A 12372-nucleotide genomic window follows, 5' to 3' on the forward strand; every position below is an offset into this window, starting at 1 on the left:
CTTAGTGAACTTAATTACTGATTGAGGCTTGTACAAACAAGCTGAAAACCCCTATTGGGCAAGGACTGCATAGGCTCCTTTTGTGATTTGATTGGCAACCCAAGGCACAAACAACTACATCATAGAGCCACCGATTTGGTGAGCCTTTTTCTGTGTTTGGTGGAGAATGCAGAAGGGGCTAGGGGCCTGGCTTTTTTATTACAAGGATTCTATAAACATTTTAAAGTCACACCTTCATGATTTTTATGGTGAAGTTTTTACTTCTAAATTATACAGTTACAATGCAAATAGGGAGGAGGAGATCACTCAGTACAGCGGTAAAGAGTGACTGAAGTTTATCAGTGTCACATGACTGTGAGCACCTGGGAAACTGACAATATGTGTGACCCCATGTCAGATTTCAAAATAAAAAATGAAACAAAATGTTTTGCGCTTTTGAGAAATGGATTTCAGTGCAGAAGTCTGCTGGGGCAGCACTATTAACTGATACATTTTGAAAAAAAAAACAGAACCCCTTTAAGAAAGGGAGTGTCCCTTTAAGAAATTGGCACGGTATTCCTTATTATCAGATTATCCTAAGCAGACATATTTGTGTTGTTACATCACACGCTGAAAGATAAACTTCATTCTATGCTCAATTTACCTGAGTTTACAAAAATACGGGCTGTCTGCCAGCACCAGTTGAGAGCCGCATTGTTATTATGTGAGAAACAGGTCAACCGAGCCCACAGCTTGGCCCTTCCATCAACTCGACTACAGGAAGGCAACGGAATTTTTACAGCTCAAGTGGACTACAATTCCCAGCATGCTCTCTCTGCCAACAGAAGCTTACCATAAGCAAATGAAAGAGCAAGACGGCAGGACAGGTATGGGATACGTTATCTGGAAACCCGTTATCTAGAAAGCTGCACATTACAGAAAGGCCGTCTCCCAAAGACTCCATTGTATCTAAACAATCCAAATTTTTAAAAATAGTTTCCTTCATCCTAATTGGAAGCAGAACCAGCCTATTGGGTTTATTCAATGTTAACATGATTTTCTAGTAGACAAAGTTTGAAGTAGTGATGTGCAGGCCAGCCCTTGCGTGGGTTTGGAACAGAAATCCTGCGTGGGTCCATTTTTTGGAACCCATACCCGACCCGCAACCCGCATACTTACCTGCTTGGACCCGCTAACCGACCCGCAAGTACCTTATCCACAACCCGGACTTGCGGCCATCAAGAATCAGGAAGTGCTGTCATTGTAAACCAGAAGTGACATCATCGGAAGTAGGTGTGATCAGAACAAATGATTAGAAATCGCTATGGAGAAGAGCCGCGGCCCCGCAGAACCGTCGACCTACGTCTATACCCACACCCGGAACATCTACCCGCAACCTGCAGGATTTTACAGGAAACCCACGGGTACCCGACCCGCTGCAGGACTCTTATTGCCCCACATCGGCCACACTATATACTGGCGCATGCCTCTTCTCCCACCTTTCGTGATGTCACAGTGGGACAGGCGTGGGTATATAAAGAGGGGAGCACACACGATTAGGGTCGGGTGCAGGTCGAGGTTTTCTCGACCAGCACATCACTAGTATGAAGATCTAAATTACAGAAAGATCCGTTATCTGGAAAGTCCCAGGTCCCGAGTATTCTGGATAAAGAGGTAACAGCTTGACGTCCTCCCTGCTGGGAGTTGTTGTTCAACCTTATTTGTGTAGGCAAATCCCTGTCATTCTCTTATCTGAATGCAAATTAACCTGCCTTTTAATTTAGGGACTTCAGGCATGCGGCCCACCTCATTTCTTCTTGCCATGCTAAAATGCATCATAACAGCACCCAAAAATTGCCACTAACTGCAGTGATTGTCACCTAAAATGCCCGTGTGTGCCATCCATAGGTGGGTACAATAATGAGACAAATTGTCCGTATCCCCTGGCACTGTAATAAAGCACAATTACACTGCAGGAACACTGACATTTCTGTACCCACTCACTGCTGGAGGGGACAACCTAGGGACAGCCAAGTCTGGGCAAACATTTAAAGGGAAAGTAAACCCGACATATTAAATAAAAGATGTGCATCTGTGATAGGAGGGATAGGGCCAATGCACCTAATATCTCTTACAGGCCAACTAGAAACAAAACTATAAATCAATATTATGGGTATAGTACAGGACCAATAGCCCCATACATTAAAGAAGCTTAATTTACATTTTAAGGGGAACTAACCCACACTTTTTCTATTTTAAAGGAACAGTTCAGTATTAAAATAAAAACTGGGTAAATAGGTAGGCTGTGGAAAGAAAAGAGAGCTGAAAAGCAGGAAGTAGTGTTCTGGCTATTATGTTACACATCCACTCACTCCAGCCTTTATACATTGCATTTTTGCCTAACTAACTATATTAGATACATTTTTTTATTTTGCACAGCCTATTTACCCAGTTTTTATTTTTATATTGAATTGTTCCTTTAAACTTCCAACCCCTCTGCACATGCTCCAGCTCAGTGACCAGTGCTACGGAGTCTGGGCCGGAAGGTGATGCGGCTCAACCTGGGAGTAGGGGAAAAGCTCAACTTTTCGCCAGGTGCAACCCTAATCACTTTGGTATTTTTTCACTCATTTCTTGGGGTATAAATATTGAAAATATTCATTTCAAGCAGATACTTTCACTGTATTCAAAGGGCACCAGAAAAATGTATTCTATACATTAACACAAGGGCATAGGTAGGTTGTGGGCAGTGTAAGTGTAGAAATGCAAAGGGACAGACAGCACCAGGATGGGAAACAATACGAGCCACAGAATGCCCTTCCCACCCACAAGTGCCAGTACCACAAATAACATTCTCTGAACATTTTCTCTTTCTAAAGTATATATAGAGCAGTGCAGGGGTTTCCTTGCTGGAAATGCTGGCGCCGCCCCATCACTAACATCCAACCACGATCTAAGACGGGGCTGTTTATACAGTTCTCACTTCATCAGCAGATTCCTTTAAAGGGATAAAAAAAGACAGATCTTTAACGGGGTTGTTGACCTTTAAATTAACAGTTAGTATGATGTAGGGAGTGATATTCTGAGACCATTCGCAATTGGTTCTTTTTTTATCATCTGTGGTTTTAGAGTAATTTAGCTTTTTATTAAGCAGCTGTCCAGTTTGCAATTTCAGCAATTGGGTTGCTAGGGTCCAAATTAACCTAGCAACCATGCACAAATTGGAGTAAGCGACTGGGATATAAACAGGAGAGGGCCTGAATAGATGGGGTCAGGGACCCCCATTTGAAAACTGGAAAGAGTCAGAAGAAGTAGAATTGGTCATTCTATAACATACTTAAAGTTACCATGAAGGTGAACCACCCCTTTAAAGGAGCCGTTTGGAAGTTAGAGTTGAGTGTCACCTGAATACAAATAAACAGAGAAAGAATGTGGCACAGTCTGTGGCCTCACCCCAAACTCTCCATACTGACCCTGCGCGGCTCCATCGCACAATATACGTCTGTTTGGCAGCAGTATACCCAATACCTGTATATAGAAGCAATATGGTAGCTTCCGTTCTATCCATACTGTAGCATTTGGTGTAAGTATCCAGGACAAGAAGTATCTGCACAATATCATGAAGCCACTATGCTTTAATGTGAAACAAATGGGAAGATGCTGCCAGCCCTATGGAAGAGAAAGTGCCCCCCCTTGTGCCAATTTATTGGCGCCCAGACAGACATGGAATGTGGGTTTTGTGGCGCAGGGCTCGGGCGCAGCTCAATGGACCGATTTATCATAGCAACAGTCACAGAGGATTTGCATTTGGGGGAAGAGAGAGACCCCTTTATTAGGATGCCGGGCTTTATGAATAGGTGCTCTGTTTAAGCAGGTGTCGGCTACAATTTATGGTTCTACAGCCACAGTACCCAGCATGCTCAGTGGGCTCAGGATGATGGAAAGCAGACTTAGCAGAGACAACCCTTGTGCTGCCTGAGAATTCACAGCTTTGTGAGCCGATTCTATGTATGACTTCTCCATCCTTACTAACTCCACCTTCTGCACAGCCCAACGCACCGATCCATCCCCGATTTATAAAAATGAATTAAAATTTAGATTAAAAAAGATGAGAATAAGTTGGTGCCCTGCCTTCCCATACAGCTGTACAAGTCACCGACCCCAGTTAGCAGCCTTTTTACAGTTTATTCTGCGGTCTGTACAAAAACCAGCTCTAGGAAAGGGGGCAGCCATATTTGCTCAGAGAAACAGATCAGACACAACCAATCACGGCACATAAATTGTACAGACTCCTAGAAAGCAGCCAATGGTAAGGCAGAACAGCGTAACACCACACTACAGATCACACTTTCTGTTACATTGTGTCTGTGCAACAAACAAACATGATTTATGGCCAAGGCGGAGGGTCTGAATCACTTCTGCTCTAGAAGGAATGGGGGTCATTAGGAAATGACTTATTTAGATGTGAGAAGTCACGTTCCTGGCTCAGCACCAAGGGCAACCACTTCCCTATTTCGGCCAAGAGCAGAGTTTTTACTAAAAGCAGAAGCAAAGGAAACAGATCAGCCACTGAATTTTCATTGCTCAAGGGCCAGTTATGGCACCTCCCACTTATATACAGAAAAGGAATGTTCTGGGCAAAAAACAAATTATACCCTTATACTGAGGGATGCAACATGGCAGCTCCTACTCATACGTATAAATATAAATACAGGTATAGGACCTGTTATCATGAATGCTCTGGACCTGGGGTTTTCCAGATAATGGATCTTTCCGTAATTTGGGTCTTCATGCCTTATGTCTATTAGAAATTCATTTAAACATTAAATAAACCCAATAGGTAGGCTGGTTTTGCCTCCAATAAGGATTAACTATATCTTAGTTGGGATCAAGTACAAGCTACTGTTTTATTATTACACAGAAAAAGGAAATCATTTTTTTAAAATTTGGATTATTTGGATAAAATGGAGTCTATGGGAGACAGCCATTCCGTAATTCGGAGCTTTCTGGATATCGGGTTTCCGGATAAGGGATCCTATACCTGTACAGAGAAAAGGAAAAGTTCTGTGCTCCTGTAACCTCTATATCCAGGCTACACTTCACTAGGCTCTAGGCAAAGTCATTCCTATCAGCAACTGCACAGGGGACCGTCTCCATGGCAACCAGGTGAGCCAACCCTGCAGTTGGTGAAGTCAATAGGGATTTGATATAAATGGGAGTGTCTTTAGGACAGACCGTGACTGCGGCACTAATTATAATAATAACTTTCCAGACATAAAAAGTGCTTCACTTCTGCCCTGGCAAATAGTCACAGTCATATACTAGTCAGTCATATACTAGTCACTTCCCTTCCAGGTCTTGTTGAGTAGCTGGTTTCTGCTGCATTGCTTCAGGAGTCAGACCCACCAGTGCAGAGAATAGAAGAACCTTGAGTTTATACTTTGAGGAACACAGAGAGGATATGTATCGGACTTGGGGGAAACTCATTACACCTGCTGCAGAAATACCAGTGAAGGAATGCTCTGGGCACACAATAACTTCCTACTGTATTGTACTTCTACTGTACACCCAGCAACTCTCTGTATAAACATTCCATGTCCACAATCAGCTGTGCTGGCATACAGCACTTTACTTACTGGGAAGGAACAAGATCATTAAAGGGGAACTGTGCCTAAAAGCTTCTGGCATTGGTAAAGAAAAATATAACTACAGCTATGGACCTGTTATCCAGAATGCTCAGGACTTGGGGTTTTCCATAATTTGGATCTTCATGCCTTAAAGGGATACTGTCATGGGAAAAAATTTTTTTTTTAAAATGAATCAGTTATTAGTGCTGCTCCAGCAGAATTCTGCACTGAAATCCATTTCTCAAAAGAGCAAACAGATTTTTTTATATTCAATTTTGAAATCTGACATGGGGCTAGACATATTGTCAATTTCCCAGCTGCCCCTGGTCATGTGACTTGTGCCTGCACTTTAGGAGAGAAATGCTTTCTGGCAGGCTGCTGTTTTTCCTTCTCAATGTAACTGAATGTGTCTCAGTGGGACATGGGTTTTTACTATTAAGTGCTGTACTTAGATCTAAAGGTGGCCATAGACGTAACAATTACGATCTTTCTTGGAAAAGATCTTTCCAAGAAAGATCGTTCGTTTCAATACACACGTGTAGAGCTAAATCGTCAGATATACAGGTAGATATATGGGAAGAAACAATAGAATTCTACCTGTATCTGACAATTCAGCACTAACAATGGCCGATGTTTGGGTCCCTTCAAAGGCACCCGATCAAAATTTTCCGTCCAGCCCGATCGACGAGCCGACCGATATCCAAGTCTTCTGCCGATATCGGTCGGCTCTTTTTCCACCATACACGCAACGAATATCGGACGAAAATTCGTTTCGTACGATATTATCTGTGCGTCTATGGCCACCTTTAGGCAGCTGTTATCTTGTGTTAGGGAGCTGTTATCTGGTTACCTTCCCATTGTTCTTTTGTTTGGCTAATGCGGGGGGGAAGGGAGGGGTGATATCACTCCACCTTGCAGTACAGCAGTAAAGAGTGATTGAAGTTTATCAGAGCACAAGTCACATGACTTGGGGCAGCTGGGAAATTTACAAAATGTTTAGGCCCATGTCAAATTTCAAAATTGAATATAAAAAAATCTGTTTCCTCTTTTGAGAAATGGATTTCAGTGCCGAATTCTGCTGGAGCAGCACTATTAACTGATTCATTTTGAAATTTTTTTTTTTCCCATGACAGTTTCCCTTTAAGTCTATTAGAAAATCATATACACATTAAATAAATCCAATAGGCTGGTTTTGCTTCCAATAAGGATTAATTATATCTTAGTTGGGATCAAGTACAAGCGACTGTTTTATTATTACACAGAAAAATAATTTTTAAAAATTTGGATTATTTGGATAAAATGGATTTTGTGGGAGGCCTTTCTGGATAACGGGTTCATAAAGGATCACATACCTGTATTAGCAACTTACCAATAAAGTTACATGAAAATGTCATTGCAATTGAAGCAGTGTCCCTTTGGCTTCTGCTACATTGTTTCAGAAGTCAGAACCAGGAGTGCAGAGAATATAAAACAGTCAGAACGAAACTGATTTCAAAAGCAATTACATATACACCAGAGAAATGTGAATGAATAGTCACCGGAAAGTTATTCAGAAGTATATTTTCTTTCTTTATGCCACAAAAAGAAGAAAAGAAAAAACGTTTTTAGGCGACGTTCCCTTTTATTGTCATAGTATGTGAATAGGAGGTGTGGCAGTATATTGCACTGCTGAATGCACGGGTTATGGAACACATTCATAGTGGCTTAGGAGAAGGATCGGTGTTCCTCATATAAAGGATATACTGTAAATATAATAAAGGATATAAATATAATAAAGGATATAATAAAGGCTCATGCACCGTTGGAAGTCACAAAGTGATGTCAGGAGTCTGCAGAGAAACCAGGGGGGCGCTATTATTGTTGGGGTGACAGCCAACATCTAGATATTAACCCTCCAAGTGTCAAGTGCCCACATAATGACCCAGGGAAAGAAACGTGAATGCTGGGAGATATAGTTCAACAGACCAGGACATTAATACTTATTGGGTTCCTGAGTTTGGACCCACCACCAGCCCAAGCTAAACTGAGCATAATAAAGATTAGATACTGGGCCAACCAGTGATGTGACAGTCGCCTTTCATTGCACCCCACAGGCAACTGGCACTTCTACACCTCCTCCTGCTGCAGCCTGCACCGCCTCTACTGTCTCGCACATGACAAACATGTTTACGTTCTGCTTGTGCTGAAGGATTTTTCAGAAGTCAGCATCTGGAACCGGATATCGGGCTCTCCTTGGGGCCCGGCCAACAGCACCAAATCTGCACTTCCTAATCTGCACAATATTAAAGCAGCGACATACTCGCACAATTAGGCAATTTCAGGCAATAAAAGATAAAAAGTGCATGTACTCTCGCTATTTTAGCACTAAAACTCCCAGCATGCAGCATTTATATAGTCACCTACCCAGCACATGCCTCCATTTTTACCCAGACTAGACACCCTCTATATACAGCCTGCCCCCTATACTGGGAACCCTCTATATTGCCTAACGCAGCATATTTCCCATCATACACCAATACTGTGAACCCTCTCTACCCTCTATATACAGCCTGACCCTGAACAACCCCACCCCCGATACTGGGAACCCTCTATATACAGCCTGACCCAACACATCCCTCCTATACCCCAGACTGTATATAGACAACACTGTACCTGTGCAGGTTATTGTTGTGTTACACAAAACTACAGGCTGTATCTACACACAATGAATGATACAATCTCCACACTCTAGTGTCTATTGCACAGAAACACATAACTTACCTTTGGTTATTGAACAAGTGCAGAATGTGTAACTCCCAGTAACCCTGGAGATATTCTCAAGCTTATAGGCTGCTGCTCTTTCACTTACAGCTGTACAGACATCTGCGCACACACACACACATATATATTATCTGCACACACACACACACATATATATTATCTGCACACACACACACACATATATATTATCTGCACACACACACACATACATATATATATATATATATATATATATATATATATATATATATATATATATACATACAGACACACACTATATGAGTCTCCCCTGACAAACAGAGATGCCCTATTGTGTTGCACTACAACTCCCAGCACCCTAGGACAGATATAATGGCACTGGAGGGCCACAGGTTGGAGACAAGTGCAGTGATGATACAACAGTCACATGGTACAGTGTGTGTCCCCAGGGGTCAGAGGAGAGGGGTTCCTAGCACTGCTGCCCCAATAATGAAATAAATCCCAACCTGAAGGACCTGTATCTGCAGTTCTATTAAACTACAACTCCCAACATTCCCCACAGTCAAATTGATCTTAGAAGTTGTAGCACAATGAGAGCTGGTGGAAGATATAAACATAATACAGTGAATAAAGTACCCCCTCTTGTTAAATATAAGGATATTATAAGTTACCGAGGAGTTTCATGACCATATAAAAGTACGAGGCCGAAGGCTGAGTGTTTTTATACAGGTCATGGGACGCCGAGGTAACTTCTAATATCCTCATATTTTACAACTGGGGAACTTTATTTATTATAATACACACATTTCAGTGAGTCATGTGACAGAAATGACATCAGAACTCACCGTTTATAACTGATGACATCAGAACTCACTGTATATAAAGATATAATTTACAAGATATTCATGGCTTTTGTGTATTATATTAGCATAATATAAGGTTGTCCCAGTAGGAGCTGTACTTGTGTCTGTTTATTCCCTGGGGCCCTCCTGCTCTATAAATCAGCCTGAGAGACTGCTGGGAGAGAGACTGCTTGAGACTGCTGGGGGAGAGACTGCTGGGGGAGACACTGCTTGAGACTGCTGGGGGAGAGACTGCTGGGGGAGACACTGCTTGAGACTGCTGGGGAAGGGACTGCTTGAGACTGCTGGGGAAGGGACTGCTTGAGACTGCTGGGGAAGGGACTGCTTGAGACTGCTGGGGAAGGGACTGCTGGGGGGAGAGACTGCTTGAGACTGCTGGGGAAGGGACTGCTGGGGAAGGGAGTCAGCGACTGCTGGGGAAGTGCCAAGAGAGAGAGGGTCGCTGCTGGAAAGGAAGGGGTGTGAGTTCCAGTAACCGCCGACCCCCCAAATCCTGTAGCGCCCCCTGGCCGACCCCTCCCTGTATAACTCACCGCATGGCTGGAGGTGGAAGACGCGTGTCGCTGCCATTACTGTTCCAGTTGTGCCGGACTCAGCCCATGTCCCCGCCGGTCTGTAAGTTTCTTCTGCTGCTGCTGCGGGAGGATCGGGAGAGTAAGAGCCAAGTAAGGGGGAGGGTCTCGCACTAAGGCTCCGCCTCTTTTTGCCCCAGAAATAAGGGGAGGGGCCTGGTCCTTGTGCGTTTCTCTCTCTCGCCCTCAATAGGGTCCGACGAGGAGTCTCAGTCTCAGTGTGTGACACAAGCGGCCCCGGTCTGTTGTATAAGGATCTGGGGCCCCACCTGTTGTCTCTTGGGAAACTTCTAGTGTAGAGTCTGTGGTGAGAGAGAGGACTGTCCCTATACACAGTTAAATTAGATCAGTCACTGGCTATTAGCGGCCCACACACTGCCGAAATGAGTTGTCTGAGGATAAACGTCTGTTACAGTCACTAGTACTGACCAAATACACGAGCCCTTCCCTCATCTCTGCCACTAACTGAGAGTTATTGTAAACTGGTCCCTGCTGCTATCCGTAGCGATAAACTCTCTATAGACTCTGTAGGGAATTCGTGTAAAACTCTTGCACTTCTCCCTGTAACAGATCCGGCACAGAGCCAGTGTGTGTGTGTGCTGTTACCTAGCAACCAGCTGTTCAGTGATCTCAGTGCAGCAGGAAGTGGCACAGCAGCTAGTGAGTGACAGGCAGGAAGAGGAAGTCACAGAGACTGGCAGAAAGGACCATGCGGTGGAAAGAGAGAGAGGCCAGAGAGCTGCTGGCAGGCCAATAGAGCTGAGAGGCTTCACCAAAAGCATTCATTTGGATCAGGCTGGCACATAGTGTTGCCACCTTTTCTGGAAAAAAAATACAGGCTTTCCAATATATTTATCTTTTATTCCCTATTAATAACATTGGGATCACTGACCTTCCTATATATTTATCTTTTATTCCCTATTAATAACATTGGGATCACTTACCTTCCTATATATTTATCTTTATTCCCTATTAATAACATTGGGATCACTGACCTTCCTATATATTTATCTTTATTCCCTATTAATAACATTGGGATCACTTACCTTCCTATATATTTATCTTTATTCCTTATTAATAACATTGGGATCACTGACCTTCCTATATATTTATCTTTATTCCCTATTAATAACATTGGGATCACTGACCTTCCTATATATTTATCTTTATTCCCTATTAATAACATTGGGATCACTGACCTTCCTATATATTTATCTTTATTCCCTATTAATAACATTGGGATCACTGACCTTCCTATATATTTATCTTTATTCCCTATTAATAACATTGGGATCATATCACTGACCTTCCTATATATTTATCTTTATTCCCTATTAATAACATTGGGATCAACCATCATTTTTACTGGCCAGGCCGGTAAAATACTAGGGATGCACCGAATCCACTATTTTGGATTCGGCCGAACCCCCGAATCCTTCACGAACCTACTGAACCGAATCCTAATTTGCATATTCAAATTTGGGGTGGGAAGGGGAAAACATTTTTTACTTCATTGTTTTGTGACAAAAAGTCACGCCATTTCCCTCCATGCCTCTAATTTGCATATGCAAATTCGGTTCGGCCAGGCAGAAGGATCTGGCCGAATTCGAATCCTGCTGAAAAAGGCCAGAATCCCGAACCGAATCCTGAAATCGGTGCATCCCTATAAAATACCAGCCAGGTGGCAACCCTACTGGTACAGGGAAGCCACATACTGTGCCTGGAGAGACAGAGAGTGTGAAAGGAATCCAGACTGGAGGAACAACCAGCAGAAGATTCCTATCTGAGCATCCAAAGGGGCTGCTAGTCTCACTGTATGTCTGACTGTGCTGGACTCACCTGAAGACAAACTGTAAGGCATCCAAAGAGGATTTGGAGTGAGTATCCTGTTTAAAGGGACAGTAACCTAAAGAAGCACTTGAAGATACAGAGACTGTTTTGTGGAAGGACATTAAAGGGCTTTGCCTTCTTTAGCTACGTAGATAGTTAGCGCAAGCAAGTTAGATAGTGAGGCCCTTACTCCTAAGTATGACAAAGGGGTTTACCCCGAAACGTTGCACTTTGAAAATAAACACAGCAAGGGCTTGTCCCTGCTTGATTTTGGACCCGTGTGCCGGTTGTATCTAGTATACAATTTGCAACTGGCAACTTTTTTTGTTTAGCAGCTCTCGAGTTTGGAATTTTTAGCAGTTTTCTGGTTGTTAGGGTCCAAATTGCTCTAGCAACCAGGCAGCGATTTGAATGAGAGACTGGATTATGAATAGGACAGGGGTCAAAGAGAAAGATAAGTAATTAAAAGATAACAATAAAATTGAAGCCTCGTAGAGCAATCGTCCTTTTGCTGCCGGGACCCCCATTTGATAGCTGGAAATAGTAAGGAGAAGAAAGTGATTAATAAAAAAAATGAAAAAAAAGAAAAAGAAATAAAAATTGACAACCAGCCATCCCACAACATAAACAAATTTAACATGTAGCCAGGGGTGTTTCTAAGCCTCTCTCTCCTGTAAATCCTACCCCCCCCCCCATCGCTCCCCTGCACTTACCTTTTTTGTGCAGGAATGGGTCCAGGGCGGCTGCATAAATAGTGCAGAG

General features: G+C 43.0%; 1 protein-coding gene across 1 annotated transcript in view; it reads right to left on the reverse strand.

The window, feature by feature from the left end:
* Positions 1–10345, reverse strand: part of slc4a11.S (solute carrier family 4 member 11 S homeolog) — a 96652-nt gene extending 86307 nt beyond the window's left edge. Inside the window, exon 1 of the mRNA XM_041579353.1 lies at positions 9742–10345. Within this exon, the coding sequence (XP_041435287.1) occupies positions 9742–9778 (37 nt within the window). The 5' untranslated portion in view covers positions 9779–10345. The remainder of the gene's footprint in view (positions 1–9741) is intronic.
* Between the last annotated feature and the right edge of the window lie 2027 nt (positions 10346–12372).

Source organism: Xenopus laevis, chromosome 1S, assembly GCF_017654675.1.
Source record: "Xenopus laevis strain J_2021 chromosome 1S, Xenopus_laevis_v10.1, whole genome shotgun sequence".
Lineage (NCBI taxonomy): Eukaryota > Metazoa > Chordata > Amphibia > Anura > Pipidae > Xenopus > Xenopus laevis.